General features: G+C 49.7%; 1 protein-coding gene across 1 annotated transcript; it reads left to right on the top strand.

The window, feature by feature from the left end:
* Positions 1 to 17: 17 nt before the first annotated feature.
* Positions 18 to 15,711, top strand: LOC146363586 (ATPase family AAA domain-containing protein 2-like). Its single transcript, XM_084920138.1, has 28 exons — positions 18 to 393; positions 1,109 to 1,197; positions 1,434 to 1,462; positions 1,928 to 2,012; positions 2,371 to 2,443; positions 4,243 to 4,321; positions 4,403 to 4,528; positions 4,701 to 4,767; positions 5,272 to 5,343; positions 5,493 to 5,601; positions 5,736 to 5,851; positions 6,349 to 6,523; positions 7,822 to 7,910; positions 8,100 to 8,259; positions 8,527 to 8,617; positions 8,710 to 9,024; positions 9,099 to 9,201; positions 9,522 to 9,708; positions 9,919 to 10,104; positions 10,202 to 10,337; positions 10,421 to 10,617; positions 11,369 to 11,528; positions 11,859 to 11,981; positions 12,072 to 12,143; positions 13,095 to 13,553; positions 14,260 to 14,381; positions 15,042 to 15,170; positions 15,325 to 15,711. Exons 1-28 carry the CDS (start codon positions 256 to 258, stop codon positions 15,355 to 15,357), a joined length of 3,720 nt encoding a protein of 1,239 aa, XP_084776264.1. The 5' UTR covers positions 18 to 255; the 3' UTR covers positions 15,358 to 15,711.
* The last annotated feature ends 156 nt before the right edge of the window (positions 15,712 to 15,867 follow it).

Raw genomic sequence — 15,867 nt, 5'->3', positions numbered from 1 at the left:
CCACGCGCATTACGGCATGACGTCAGCAGGTGGCGGCAGAACGCTCGCGTTTGAACCACAGCCGTGTAGCTGTGCGGTCTGTCGGCTTATCGAGCTCGTGTTTGGGTGTGTTGCAGCTTCAGCTGAGCCTCCACAGTCGGAGACGCTTCGGGAACGAACAGCCGGCGGACACTCGGAGGTCTGAGTTTCTTCGGAGTTTCTTCTTTATTTTTGTCGTTAAGGCTAATCTCGTTAGCTTATGCCTGCGTCGTTACCATGGTGACGCTCCGAGGCAGAGGGGACGCGGACCGGAGAAACAGGCCGAGCACGAGCACCGGGACCCCGGCACGATCTGAGATAAAGACCCGGAGGAGGAAGAACGCTCCCCGGATTCAAGAGTCCGGACGGTCCGATGTGAGTGTGTCCGTGTTCGGTGTGTAAGGTTCAACTCACGGCGACGTTTAAATGACCGTCAGTTTAACCGGAGGGAGGAAAACGTTAAACTGACCGGGAGAGGACCGGGGGCAGCTTTTTAAACTTATTTTGGTAAAAATCAGTAAACAGGTGGAGTGTTTCCTCCTGGTCTCACTCGCTCTGCTTTAACGAGCTTTAGTAAAAGTCCGGGTAATAAATAAAAACCCTGTGTTTAAAGATGGCCGCCGAGTGAGAGCGAAGCTTAGTTTAGTTTCTGAGAACGAAATGGAAAGAAATACGTTTAAAAAACAAATTAAATGTAAAAAATTACATCTCAAAGAAAAGTAACCGTATTTTTATCATTATTATTATAAATATTTAAAAAAAAAAAAAACCTTCCAGATATTTTCATTAGTGTTGGGGTTTAAATCGGAAACTAAACGTTTTTTAATTACGCTGCAGATATTTTACTAGTTTATTTTGAGATCAGCCGCTTGTTTTGTTTTTCTTAACTTTAAATCAGCCTCATGTAAACCACTGTAAGGTCACATGGTGCAGCAGGTTTCCTGGTCATATGACAGGTGTAAAATACCCCTCTGGTCTTATAGCTGCAGTCGTGTGAAGCTCACTGAGTGTAAAACTGTCTGTGATGCGTGTATCACTGTATGCGCCTCCAAATGAGTGCGAGTGACCCGACCTCTCAAATCTTCCTCAGGTATGTAAATCTGAGGATGAGGAGCAGAACCTCACCGATTCCGAAACACCCGAGGATGAAGATGAGAAAGCAGCAGGAAGCGTCATCAGGTCAGACAAAAGTCAAAAGCATGCTCAGAGCTAAAATGATTAGCTGGGCGATTACAATTCATCATGGCACCTGTGTCGGTGTGCAGGAGGAACTGCGCTCAGAAACAATCCAACTGCAGGCCACAGGACACAGATGTGAACGGTGCTTTTAAACCGGCTCTAACTGTGGTTCACGAGTCAGTGTGTGATGTGAATCGTTCATTTTACTGTCACTGACGTTTGTTTTGTGTTGGCAGGAAATCTCAGCGGCTCCAGAAGCGTTCAGGTGAGAAAAACAACGCTAACAGGAAGACGTGAAAGGTCTCAGAGTTTACACTGTGCGCTTTATTAAACTTTACACACAAAGACAGGAAAACATCTCACACAGGAACAGCGCAAGACCACAAAATGGTCCATTATTTTTCCAGCTGCAGAACAAAACATTTCTCTGAATATTTATTTATGTAAGAGCATCATTTGAAGTCCTGATATTTTATATGTTTATGAGGGGAAATTGTTTTAATATGTATTTAAAATATGCTGAGCTTCAGTGGTGGTTTTACTCATCAGTGCTGTGTACCTGCACATGTCTCTAATATTATGACTTCATATTGAAGATGCATTGGACACAACATTAGAAACACCTCTTAATGTAAAACAGTCCAGCATCAGTCGGAAACACGAGCTCAGGAATTAAAGGTTGTAGTTTCTCCCCCGTGTGTGTGTGTGTGTGTGTGTGTGTGTGTGTCAGGTGGCCGGCTGAGGAGAAGCGCGAGGCTGACCAAAGTGACGAGCAGGTACGAGGCCTCCAACATGTTCGACGGCATCAGCACCAAGTAAGAAAATCCTCCTGACATGTGAGGTGATGGACGTGCAGTAAAAGCAGTGACATAGAAACTGAGATGAGTTCAGGTTATGATGCCATCAATGACACTTTGATTGTTAACCCTGAGACAGCCAAAGAAAGAAGCACACAGAACAACAGCTCTGTGTTTTATCGTCCCTGCTGGGATTCACGGATCTTTGATACATTAAAAGTCTGAAGTTTAACCTGAGGAGCTCAGAGTGATGTGATGAATGAGGCCACATGTGGCCGTCCGCCATGTTTGCACTGATCTTTATGCCACAAACCTGTACGATTGTGATAATACGGTAGATTGAATCGTGGTGACGTCCACGCTGTTCTCTCTGCAGCGCCGCCAGGTCGGTCCTGAACAGGATGGACAGCATGAAGAAGAAGAGGCGGCTCAGTAACAACAAGGAAGGAGTGAGTGAGCCGTTAGAGTGGATCAGTGATTATAAGTATTTATAAGTATTTATCCTGCCTGTTTGCACAAAGAAATGTCTCTCTGTTCAGTTCTCAGTTATTACAGGCAAAATCATTCCTCTGAACACGCTCAGGTAGAAGGACTGGACTGAAAATGAGTGAAAAAGAAAACCTTTTTCAGACTTTTGGCTCATTGGAAGGAAAATATAAAGAAACGAGGGGAGGGTCAACACAGTACTGTAATTAAAGAGCTCACAGATGCTGATCTGTATAAGCGAGGACTCAAACCAGACGCTGTGTCAGGTATTTTCTGCCACAAGTCAGAGGTCATCAAAGGTCACGACCCCGTTGACCAGGAGTGACATCGGCTCAAACAGTCTGCTCAGATGCAGACAGCTGTGCGCTGGTCACCAGCTGTTCTGGGGTCAGTGTGATCGTCTGTGATCGTCTCCATAATCACAAACAGTCTGAGTCTTTTTTTTTTCTTTAAGGATCAAATAGAAAACACTGAACAGAGGACATGTTTCCCTCACCGTAACCTTTTGGCATCATTACCCAGACTGCACTGCAACACAAACATCTAAGGCAGCTGCAGTGTTTATAAAGGCACACGCGTGTGTGCGCTTTGTGGCGTCACTGTTGCCGTGGAGCTGTGTCGTGTTTTGTTGTTAGGAGCTGTGTTTATGTTTTTACGCTGATAATCAACACCGAGAGTTTGTTTACATCCCGAGTCAGCTGTAAACCCTCAGCTGAGGCCGCCGTCTCGGTGGGCGCTGCCTCTCTTATCAGGTCTTTATGAGGGCGGTGGACCCGGCTGCACCCAGCCCCCCTCCCTCTGCTCGCGGCTTGTGGGGAGGGGGCAACGTCTATATCAGCTGGCACCATATTGGAAAGCAGCCGACAAGCACCAGCCCTTATTTTTGTGTTCACATGTTCATATTTCCTCCTCACACGGAGTTTCTCCTGCTCTGAATGAGTAAAACAGTGAGAGTCGTTGAGACGTTTGTAATCGGAGTGTGTGAAGTGTGGCGTGTGCTTTACATCCTGTCAGAGAACAACAGCGGGCTCACAGATCTCCTGTCCCAGCCGTGGATGATCACATCAGTCAGGTTTCTAATAATGAGTTTGTTGTATGTGCAGTAATCCCAGTGAACCAAAAGCTTGCTTGAAACTCTCAGTTTGGTCAAGTTTTCTTCTACTCATGGATCTGTGTAATGTCTGTGTAATCCTAAGGTGCACCTTAAAGGGGGAGGAGCTACAACACCTTGACAGAGGATGACCTGAGGGGCTGCAAGGCCCAGAATAATAAGGATTACTTTAAACTGCGTGTTATTCTAAGGCACTGTGGTCCAGTCTAATGTCAGTCCACCTATCATCACTTTGTAGCTCGTGGTTGGCCGCTAGCGGACATTCCAGGCTCTGGTTGCCGAGGTGACCATTTAACATATTTACCACACTGCCACATATCAATCAGTGATAACCTGCATCCTCATTAGGGGTCACGGTTACAACACAAACATGGAGCTGGAAACGAGCAGAACAGGTCGACTTTGAAAAGTGTCAGAGCTGTGACATCACACAGGCCCACAGCTCTGTGTCCAGAGTGGGAGTTTGTGTTTATATTAGCGGTTCTGAAATGTTCCTCAGTAACGAGTTAACTGATCTGTGAAATGTCCAAAAACAGTCCCATCCCTCGTTGTCACGTTGGTCACTTTAATCAGATGAAAAAATGCATTACTTAGATAAACACAGGGATGATTAACTGATCTTTACACACCTAATAACTGATACATTTGCAGAAGATCTACTCTAAAGCCCAGAGGAGTAAAACACCAGTCCCACTACGAGGAGAGCTCAGCGACAGCGAGGACAGCCGAGGTCAGTGCAGATGGTTAGGAGCAGAGGAATGATGACGAGAGGGAGACGTGGTGGTAAAAACGTCTTCTCTGGTGTCTCCAGGGGCGGGCTTTGACGAGGACAGCAGGAAGGCCGTAACAGCAGATGACGACAGCAACTGCAGCGTCGGCCACAACGTTGATGCCAAACTGAGCCGAGCCTCGTCGCTGTACCAAGGCCCGACCAGCGGTCAGTACGCCGCTCCAAACACGCCGTCTGTACATGCTGAGTAATACAATAAAAACCCTAAAAGACTACAAATCGGTGAACAACGTGTTCTTCAGGAGAAAAATAAAACCACACACTTGAAACTTACTGAAGCTCCAGCTCTGATGATTTTGTTTTCTCTGGTATCGATTAGACTTCCTGAGAGGAACCTTCCCGGTCAGCGCCTCCGGAGCGAACACGACCCGCAGAGCAGCCTTCAGGTCAGAGCGTGGACACGCCTTTCCTCTCTCCTTCAAATAAAGCAGGACACAGCTGAACGCTGAAGTATGATGTAGTCTGAAGCAGGTTAGCTGCACAGGCTAAACCCTCAAAAACTCAGGTTACACTTTTTCTGCATTCTTGTTTTTATTTTCCCTCACAAATGTTCCTGTATCCGTTTGATCCTGAGGGGCCACCATAGACTGATGTATAAACTGTGACATCACTGGCTTTTAAAACCTTTACAAACTTGCTTTTAAAGTCCTACGATTTCACCAAACTGGAGCTCAGCCCTGTTAGTGCTGTAACCTCAGCAGCCATGCTGTTGGTCAGCTGATGTCATTAAAAATGCTCCAGCAGCACAAACACAGTGCCGAGGTGGGTGATGTAAAATCACCGCCTTCACTACAGGAATAACAGAGATCTTATCATCATCACCAAAACTTCACCTGTTGGATGCTTCACCTTCATCCATCACACATCACACTCTCTGTTTCTTCCTGCAGACCCACTAAGAGCGCCTGGTCCAAACAATCTGATGAAGACTCTGATAATGAAGAGGAGGAGGCCCCTGACAGGTCAGAGACAGCCAATCTGATTGGATCATCAAACCACTTCCTGATACATCGTCCATCATCAATGCTTTTAACTGTGAAGCACGAGGCGTATGGAGTAGATTAGATGTGGATTGCTGCCTGTATTACTGAGACTTGTCTCCCGCTCTCAGCTGTCTCCCACTCAGCCTGCGTACCGGCAACCTTTTGGGAACCCGCAACGACAAGATGGCTGCAGGAGCGGGCCTGGCGGACATCGATCCCATGGCCATCGACCAATCTGTGAGATTAAACCTTAGATATGTTCTCCTGTGACCACGTGTTTTACACATGATTCACAGAAAAATCTTCTCATTGTGTTGTTTTGTTCTCCACCTGATCCTGTTATATCCTTCCTTCCTTCCTTCCTTCCTCAGGTGGGTTTTGACAGTATTGGGGGTCTGTCAGGTCACATCTCAGCTCTGAAGGAGATGGTCGTCTTCCCCCTTCTCTACCCTGAGGTCTTTGACAACTTCAAGATTCAGCCTCCCAGGTGACACACACACACACACACGCACACACACGTCAGGTATTCATGTCTTGTGGGGACATCTAATAGACGTCATGCGTTCCCTAGCCTCTTACCCTAACCTTAACCTAACTGTAACCCTGAGACTAAACTCACATTTTGAGTCTCAAAAATGCCTTCAAACTCTTTGGTACCAGAATTTTGGTCACCAAAGGTATAGTAAACTTTCTATATTTGGTCCCCACAAAGATATGAATACATGCGTGTGTACCCCAGATTATAAATATATAAAGAAACCTTCAGAGGTGAGTGATGGTTGATGCAGGGACATGATGAGTTTACCTTCTCACAAAGGTAAATGTGTGCTGTAGTAGTTACTGAGTCCTGCTGAGGCTGCAGCTCAGAGGAAACATGAGACTGAATGATGTGAGTGGGCAGAGGTCAAAGGTTGGACTTCATGTTTTTAAGACGGATTACACAGGATTACACAGTGAACACGCTCCACCTGCGTCTCTCTGCAGAGGGTGTCTGTTTTACGGCCCTCCCGGGACGGGGAAGACGCTGGTTGCACGGGCGTTGGCCAACGAGTGTAGCCACGGCAACAGGAAGGTGTCCTTCTTCATGAGGAAGGGAGCCGACGTCCTCAGCAAGTGGGTGGGCGAGTCAGAGCGGCAGCTGCGGCTGCTGTTTGAGCAGGTAAACGTTCACCTGAGTCATACTGAAGCATGAAATATGATTTGAGTGAGTTTAATGAGTCTGAGCAGAGAGAAAGCTGCTTCTCTGAGCACAGACACTGTGACCTAGATCTGCACATACATGTGTTTGTGTCAGCAACACTTTAATACTCTGACAGTACTTATTGTGTCTGCTGTGTTAGAAACTTTGAAATCAAACTCATTGAACAAACCCTGTGAATTTAAATTCATTTAATTCATCGTGAACAGGTTTAAAACGAGTGCGTGCGTGTTTCTGTGTGCGTGCGTGTTTCTGTGTGTGTGTGTGTGTGCGCGCGCGCGCGTGTTTCTGTGTGCGTGCGTGTGTGCGTGCGTGTGTGTGTGCGTGCGTGTTTCTGTGTGCGTGCGTGTTTCTGTGTGCGTGCGTGTTTCTGTGTGCGTGCGTGTTTCTGTGTGTGTGTGTGTGTGTGTGTGCGCGTGTGTGCGCGTGTGTTTGTGTGCGTGCGTGTTTCTGTGTGCGTGCGTGTTTCTGTGTGCGTGCGTGTTTCTGTGTGTGCGCGTGTGTTTGTGTGCGTGCGTGTTTCTGTGTGCGTGCGTGTTTCTGTGTGTGTGTGTGTGTGCGCGTGTTTCTGTGTGTGCGCGTGTTTCTGTGTGTGCGCGTGTTTCTGTGTGTGTGCGTGTTTCTGTGTGTGTGCGTGTGTTTCTCTGTTTCTGTGTGTGTGTGTGTGCGCGTGTTTCTCTGTTTCTGTGTGTGTGTGTGTGCGCGTGTTTCTGTGTGTGTGCGTGTTTCTGTGTGTGTGCGTGTTTCTGTGTGTGTGCGTGTGTTTCTCTGTTTCTGTGTGTGTGTGTGTGCGCGTGTTTCTGTGTGTGTGCGTGTTTCTGTGTGTGTGCGTGTGTTTCTCTGTTTCTGTGTGTGTGTGTGTGTGCGTGTTTCTGTGTGTGTGCGTGTTTCTGTGTGTGTGCGTGTTTCTGTGTGTGTGCGTGTGTTTCTCTGTTTCTGTGTGTGTGTGTGTGCGCGTGTTTCTGTGTGTGCGCGTGTTTCTGTGTGTGTGCGTGTTTCTGTGTGTGTGCGTGTGTTTCTCTGTTTCTGTGTGTGTGTGTGTGCGCGTGTTTCTGTGTGTGTGCGTGTGTTTCTCTGTTTCGGTGTGTTTCTGTGTGTGCGTGTGTGTTTCTCTGTGTGTGTGTGTTTCTCTGTGCGCGCGTGTTTCTGTGTGTGTGTGTGTGTGTGTGTGTGTGTGTGTGTGTGCGTGTGTTTCTGTGTGTGTGTGTGCGTGTTTCTGTGTGTGTGTGTGTGTGTGTGTGTGTGTGTGTGGTCCTCAGGCGTATCGGATGCGTCCGTCCATCATCTTCTTCGATGAGATCGACGGTCTGGCTCCGGTCCGATCCAGCAGGCAGGACCAGATCCACAGGTCAGTTTCAGCTTCTCCACACGTGTCACCTCAGTGGTGTCAGAGTTTGAGATCCAGTGTAACGGGTCAGAGGCGCCGACGCCGCTGACACCGCTGTAGATTAGTAATAATCTGTTTGTAAACGTTTGTAAAATTATTCCTGACACAAAGGAAACGTGTGCCAGACTAAATAAACGGAAATCCTCGCAGCTCCATCGTGTCGACGCTCCTCGCTCTGATGGACGGGCTCGACAGTCGAGGGGAGGTCGTCGTGATCGGAGCCACAAACCGGCTCGACTCCATCGACCCTGCGCTGCGGCGGCCCGGGCGCTTTGACCGCGAGTTCCTGTTCGGCCTTCCCGACAGAGAGGTGACTCTTTACTTTATTAGATTATATATATTTTAAGCTGCATCCATAATCTGTGCAGCATCAATGTGGGCTGGTGTTAAAAAATCTAACAGCACGGTTGTGATGAAGGGAAGTGATTGTTTCAGGATCAGGATGTAAACGTGTTTGTTTCTGCTGTAAAGTTTTACCGTGGGAGTCTGAGGCCGCCTCTGCTGGACATCAGAGGAACTGCAGCAGGGACCTTAATTTAGGTGTGTGTGTGTGCGTGTGTGTGTGTGCGTGTTTCAGGCTCGTAAAGACATTCTGAAGATCCACACTCGGCAGTGGAAACCTCCTCCGTCTGAAGACTTTCTCGATGAACTGTCAGAAAAATGTGTCGGTGAGAAAAATGGCAGCAGCTTTTTTTGTCTCAGGAAAATGTAGTTATTTTTTCATTGGTAACCTGACTTCCTGAGCCTCCGTCGCTCTCAGGTTACTGCGGCGCTGATATCAGGGCGGTGTGCACCGAGGCGGCATTGTGCGCTCTGCGCCGACGCTACCCGCAGATCTACGGCACGTCCCAGAAGCTCCTGCTGGACGTCTCCTCCATCGCCGTCAGCAGCTGTGACTTTGCAGCAGCCCTGAAGAAGATGTCGCCCGCCTCGCACCGCTCTGCCGCCTCCCCGGCCAAACCGCTGTCCCCTGTGGTCCACCTGCTTCTAGGCGGCGCCCTGCAAGAAATCCTCAATGCCCTGCAGAGGATGTTTCCACACGCTGAGGAGGGCATGAAGAGGAAGAGGGAGCCAGGTGAGCCAGAGGCCAAAGTTCTGCTGTGTCTACACATCACTTCCTGTTTACAAACTTCCTGTTTCCTGTGTCAGACCTGACCTCGGGTATCGTCGATGACACTCTGATGTTTGACGAAGACGAGGGCCCCAGCATCTCCAAACCCTCCAAGAACAAAACCTTCCTGCACTTCTTCAGGTGAGCCTTTATCCACACCTGAGGGCGTGACTATGAAGTGAATCACCATGGTAACAGAAGCCGAGTCTAAAGCTGTGTCAAAGCGCCACATTTTCACTGATTCCTGTGATCCGAGGTTAGATTCTGTGTGTTAAAGTGCAGTAAAGGTGCCGCGGCAAACACTGCGTTGCAGTATCGCAGGTATGATTTATACGTGTACGTGATTTATGTGTTCAGCTGGTCATGTAGAAAGCAGGGATGGTCTCTATAAACACTGCATGCTCTCATCGATTATCTCCCCCACGCTGCATTCTCTGATCCTCTCCCCCGACCTCCTGTAGGAGTGCCGTCAAACAGCCGACGTCTCACCGCCCCAGGATCTTGCTGGCAGGTCGTCCTGGCGCTGGTCAAACCTCCCACCTGGCCCCCGCCATCCTGCACGCTTTGGAGCGTTTCACCGTCCACAGCCTGGACTCAGCGGTGCTGTTTGGTGTCAGCAGCACCTCGCCAGAGGAAGCCTGTGCACAGGTGACTCCTCCAGACATGTGCATCTACAGGTCGACACGCATGTGCACACGAACATAAACACACTTCATAAAAACTTCATTTAATAATTGTAGAAGTGTTAACAGGCGGCTCTGTGGTGCTTTCTGACTCTGTAATGTTTTTAATTATTTAAAGCAGCCTGTCTATGCCGGACAGTCTCAGGATGTGAACTTTGACCTTTCCCCTGATCAGGTGTTCTGTGAGGCCAAGCGGACGTCTCCCAGCATCCTCTACATACCGCACATCCAGCAGTGGTGGGACACTGCGGGGCCGGCACTGAGGGCATCCTTCCTCAGCCTGCTGGGCAGCATCCCGTCCTTCTCTCCCATCCTCCTCCTCGCCACCTGCAGCGTGTCCTTTCAGCAGCTGGACCCAGAGGTGAGGACTGAAGCTTTATCTTTCCTTTGTCCCTCAGCTGTGTCCCTGTGCGTGGAGGTTTTACAGGTTTTTATCTTCGATGCTGTGCTGCTCCCAGATTCAGAGCCTGTTTCGGGAGGACTACGGGGAGGTCTACGTCCTCAGAGTTCCCACCCAGCAGGAGAGGACCAGCTTCTTCCAGGATCTCATTCTGAACCAGGCGGCTGAGGCCCCTCCCTCTAAGAGAAAAACATGTGTGTGACTCCGCCTTCATGCTGCGGTTGTTAAGCCCAGAGTGTAATAGATTGCTCACTCTTTCCTCCTCCTCCTCTCTCAGTATCTCAGGCAATGGAGGTCCTCCCCCTAGCTCCACCGCCGCCTCCTCGCAAAATGTCGGCGCCAGAGCACCTCCGCCTGGAGGAGCAGGAGGAGGACGTGCTGCGAGAGCTCCGTCTCTTCCTGCGAAACATCACCGAGCGCCTGTCTCTGGACCGCCGCTTCAAAGCCTTCACCAAACCGGTCGACATCGAGGAGGTGAGAGTTTGAGAGAAAGACACGCCGACATCTGCCGCTCAGTTTAAGGTCGTGAATAATTAAACAAACGGAATCGGATCAGTTCACGCCTTCCTCCCAGCTCCACGCCATACATGTTATTAAAAAAGCGTGCAGCAGATTCAGTGCAGGTTGATGAGGTCAGATGGCAAGACCAGACTCACGGGTCAGCAGTCATCTTAGCTGAGCCTGGTTCTGTCGGAGGTTTCTTCCTGTTAAAAGGGAGTTTTTCCTTCCCGCTGTCGCCACAGTGCTTGTTCATAGGAGGTCGTCTGACTGTGGGCTGTTCTGTTTTCTTTATATTATTGTAGGGTTTGTATCTTACCAGATAAAGCACCTTGAGGCAACTGCTGTTGTGATTTAGTGATATATAGATAAAACTAAATAGAATGCTGGAACAAATCCACACACTCAGCATTCACTAAATCAGATTTTAGTTTCCCATCAGCACGCGGAGCAAACGTCAGAAATGTTTACTACAATCATGAGTGGGTCAGACCGCAGCCACACGCCGACACCGTGCATGACATCATGATTCCCCTGTTTCCTGTTCTGACTGTTGATTGGCTCATTGGTGTCAGGGGAAGGCCAACCAGGGGTTTATAAAACGGAAACAACGCTGCCGCTCTCGCCTGTTCGATCTGTGAATCAGCCCAGAGTATTTATCTCTGCTGCCCCCGAGTGGCCAAACCAAACACCATCAGCAGAAACTCTCCTCCTTCCTCTCCTCCAGGTCCCCGACTATCTGATGGTGATTAAGAAGCCCATGGACCTCTCCACCCTGCTCACCAACATCGACGAGCACAAGTACGTCACCGTCGGCGAGTTCATGGCGGACGCTGACTTCATCTGGAAGAACGCTCTGGAGTACAACCCGGACAGCGACCCCATGGGTGAGACGATGTCACCCGTGACCGTTCTCTTAGTTTGTCCTCTGCCCCACAGTCTCCATCCTTTTCTTAAGTTTCTTCTTCTTCTGCTGTCTGTATGAGACAGACGGAGCAGGCGTCTCCAGGTGGAAACATTTCCACAATGGGCGGGGCTATAAGTTCAGCTGTTGGGTGAAAAAAAAAATCCTTTTCTGTTTGTCTGCGTCTGTTTGAGGAGAGACGAACTAAACAGAAGCAGTTTTCTCAGCTGGACTCACCTGCGGAGAGGTGATAAAAAAACCTGTTTGTTTTACTGTGTGTGTGTGTGTGTGTGTGTGTGTGTGTGTGTGTCAGATCGCAACATCCGTCACCGAGCGTGCGCCCTGAAGGACACGGTCCGCGCCATCATCAGAGACGAGCTGGACGAAGACTTCGAGAGAGTCTGCGAGGAGATCAGAGAGTCGCGCATCCACAGAGGTGAAACTCAGCCAGATGTTCACACCTCATCCAGCTGCTGCTAACAGTGTACGGTCAAACTTTATATTAAGACTTTTATTTTGGTGACAGCTCTGATAGCGGCCAACCCGCAGGAGGCCGATGGCGTCTGCAGCTCGGCGTTCACCAGAAACACTCTCCAACGTAAGTTCACCCCTGAACTGAAACAGCACAAATTTGTTTTATCTGGTGTTTTTAAAGAGGATCACGGGGGCGGCTCAGACTCTCTGCGCACTGTTAGTCACAGACGTCAGCAGCTGCTTGACAAAACTGTTAGAAATATGAGTGACGTGAGAGCAAACCAGCAGACATCACATCAGGTCTGATCACCGTCAGGGTCAGCGTGTTCACCAGTGAGCCGTCAACCACCCGTCAGGTTCTCCTCTGCCACTGTTAGCAGTGCTGATAAGCCCCGCCCCTACTTTTAATTGGTCCGTGAGAGAAGTGACAGTTGATGAGTGCACCAGTTTCACTTCCTGTTTCAGAGTCTGGACTCGCGTACCAAACATTAGGACATCAGGCTGCTCCAAAAATATTCTTCAGAAGTTCTCAAAACTCAGCTGCTTTCACAAAATGCCAAAAAGATGACATTTAAATCACAAAAACAGTCGATTTTATAAGATTGTAACCATCAAACTTTATAAAAACCTTAAGTAATGAATCAGTTTTAAAGTCGTCTGTCAGCCAGCGAGCTGATTCTCCTCGTCTGTGGATCTACAGAAATGTGATTTTTCTTTGGGATCGCCTCCTCAGAGCAGCTTTTAGATCAAATGAGAGTAAAACACAAGTCGTCATGTTAACGATGGATTCACAGACTCGCAGCAGGACTGAGGCTCCGGGTTCGTCTCACGCTGTGAAACGTCTGATGAACAGAAAGCTTGGCGCTTCTTTCGGCTGCTGCAACAAAAAGCTGCTTTTGAAAACGTCTCGGTGAAAACGAAAGCAGCGAGAGCAGGAAGCCACAGTGTTTGCTCTAACGTGAGAGCCGCAGGGCAGGCGAGGACAGGAAGCGGCAGAGAGGACGAGAAGTGACCTTTCTCTCTAATGACCTTTACTCTTCCTCCTCCCCACTCCACCCCCACTTCTGTTTTCCAGCTCATAAGAAGAAACGTTACAGACGGCCCCGAAAGTCTAAGTGGAGCACCGGCGTCATTAAGAAACCTAAGAAGAAGAAGAAGGAGGAGCCACCAGTCCCATCCTCCTCCTCCTCTTCCTCCTTCACCTCCCTCTCCTCCATGTCCAGTAAGTTCAGCTCTGAGTCGAGTGCGGAGGAGGTCAGAGCTGCTGGACGGCGAGCAGTGAACGGGTCTGCTGGTGCTGGCTCGTCCAGCCCATCAGAGAGCAGTGACGGCGGCCTGAGTGGGTTCCATCGCACCCCAAACCGCATCACGAGAGCCCACAACGGAGTCCTCACGAACGGGTATCACCGCCACACCGAGCCGGTTCATCGCCAGCTGGCTGATGGCGTACCTGTAGGAGTGTGTCGAACCCGCTCATCAAAGACCCCCCCAGGCCCGGAGACCGTGCTGAACGGGCAGACCGCGGACAGCTTAGGTCTGTGCGCGTGAGCACGAGCAGTGCGAGCGCCTCGCTGTACTAACCCGACTCACTGGACCGCTTCAGAGCGCAGCCGCTGCCGATCGAGCTTCTACAGGCCGCCGCTTCACGCTACGAGGCTCCGCAGCGCTCCGGGCATCGAGCAGGAGGAGCGTCTGAGGTGTCAGAGCCGGCTGCTTTAGTCTGAATGAAACGCGCTGCAGGAGCGCTAACGCGAAGCTTCCACAGTGTGGCTCTGTGGTTCAGCACACACTGTAAATACCACACACACACACACACACAGCGGAGCTTTGCATCTGTAAATCTGATGGCTGCATCACGCCAATCAGACCTGACCTGTTAGCTTCCGCCTCCAGGTGTGAGAACACTGCAGTTCCTCTGACGTCGATCGATGGTGCAGAGTTTCAGAGTTAGTGACGGAGCTGCTCGCTGCTCTGAGTGGTGTTTTTAAAATTATCTGACCAATAACACGGCTGCTGTGTGTGTGTGTGTGTGTGTGTGTGTGTGTGTGTGTGTGTGTTGCAGCTTTCTAACAAATCAGAATATTAATCCCAAAGGAAATGATGTCTACCGTTAGCTGAAAACTCCAGTCATTTCTTTTTGCCATAACCTGGTTGATTTCAGCTGTGAAGGCATAGAGTTGGCTGTTTGTGGGAGGCACTGCAGGGTAATGCCCTCTTCCTCTGCTTGTCTTCCTCCTCAGAGAAGAGCAAACAGTCTGAGTCGAGGGCCAACAAGGCGGCTTTGGAGCAGATGTTGAGTCGGGACAGGCCGGAGCAGCAGGAAGAAACTCCACCGCTGATCGTCGATCGCAGCAAACTGAAGGTGAGTCTCAGCTCGCCTCTTTAAGGGGCTCAGAGTGAATAAAACGTGACGCTGTGTTCATTAGAGTCAGCGTTCATCAGTGAGCACATCCTGGATCAGCGTGAAGAGAATAACCTTCACACTGTACTCAGTGTGACCGTAAACCCATCAACGCAGAGTTAACAAGGTCACAGACACAGCTGGAGCCCCCTGCTGGCTGCAGATATAACTGCAGATTTACATCTCCAGCTTCGTTTCACTCTTCATACCTGGATGGTCCGTCTGAGTTTACATACAGAGTGAAGTATACTTGACAAACATGAGGAACAAGAAGCTGCGGCTGTCCTGCTTTACCGGTCAGACGCCTTGAGTTTGTCCTTTTACGATGAGGAGGAAGCTCTTCATCGTCTCCGTCTGCTCTCAGCGAGTCGTCAGGAAGCTGAACATGAAGGAATCTGCTCACGTCTGACTGGAGGAAGCCGTCTGCTCACATCTTCAGTCTGCAGCACCAACGGTTGAAGAGCTGCTTTCAGACCGGAAACAAACAGGAAGTCGCACAGCATCCCCTCCCCCACCCCAGCAGCCAGTAATGAATAAAAGCTGCTCACAGGTCTGAAAGCAGTGGCCGTGGGCCCCACGGGCCTCTGCGGGCACCACCTCAAACCGGTTTCTGTTTTCCAGGAGCTCCTGAGGAGAGCCGTGGCAAAGACGGATGGCGCCGAGGTGGAGCCACTGGAGAAGCTTTACGCCCGGCTCGCTCAGTGCATCTACCGACACAGAGACAACTGCAACAAGTCAGAGCTGCTGCAGGTACGACGCCCACAGAGACCCAGAGGGCGCTGTGCTCATGTGACCTCAGTATAAATAACTGATTACAGTAGCTACTTTATCAGGTACGAGCCTCCAGCCTGCAGCGCACAGACACCATCAGCACATTTTCAGTTTTCTCACTTTTGTTTTCCAGGAAATGAAGACAGAAATCGATCGATTCTCCTGACCGCCAGCAGCTCGACTTCAATAAACCTCAGTGTTCAAACAATCGCGTCGTTCATTCGTCAGGAATCGTTCAGTTTCTCCTCTCAGGTGTGCTTTATCGCGCAGTGCTTTTCAAACAGTAATACCATGTTTATCTCCATGCTGTTTATCTGATGTCGCTTTAATAAAGTCTCTGTGAGCGTGAATGAAGCCGCCGTCTCTGTTTCCTGTTCAGCTGACCGCTGAAAGCCTGCACATGTGACTCCAGCACGAAACCACAGAATAAAACCGTGAAAACATGCAGCTGGGGTCACAGGCCTCAGCTGCCTCAGCTGCATGTTTCACTCTGAAACAAAGCTGTAGACCAGGGTGTCAAACACGAGGCCCGCGGCCCTGAAACAGCCGCCGATCGGGCCGGCCGAGGGGTGTTTGTGCCCGAACACAGAGTCAGTCAGATGTGAAGGTTCGAGCTCCAGAAACAGAAGAGTTGACAGAAATGCAGATGCTGGGAAACGTTAGTATCTGAGTGTTT

The sequence above is a fragment of the Perissodus microlepis genome, chromosome 22 (genome assembly GCF_051167445.1).
Source record: "Perissodus microlepis isolate ML-2025 ecotype Zambia chromosome 22, ASM5116744v1, whole genome shotgun sequence".
NCBI lineage: Eukaryota > Metazoa > Chordata > Actinopteri > Cichliformes > Cichlidae > Perissodus > Perissodus microlepis.
Note: the sequence above shows the minus strand (reverse complement) of the source record. Positions and strands in the feature narration are given on the sequence as shown.

Excerpts from the sequence above, each read along its gene's own strand:
- LOC146363586 (XM_084920138.1), top strand. The coding sequence starts at position 256 with ATGGTGACGCTCCGAGGCAGAGGGGACGCGGACCGGAGAAACAGGCCG. Across the intron at positions 5,602-5,735 it reads CCATGGCCATCGACCAATCT|GTGGGTTTTGACAGTATTGG; the intron begins GTGAGATTAAAC and ends TTCCTTCCTCAG. Across the intron at positions 10,105-10,201 it reads TTCAGCAGCTGGACCCAGAG|ATTCAGAGCCTGTTTCGGGA; the intron begins GTGAGGACTGAA and ends TGCTGCTCCCAG.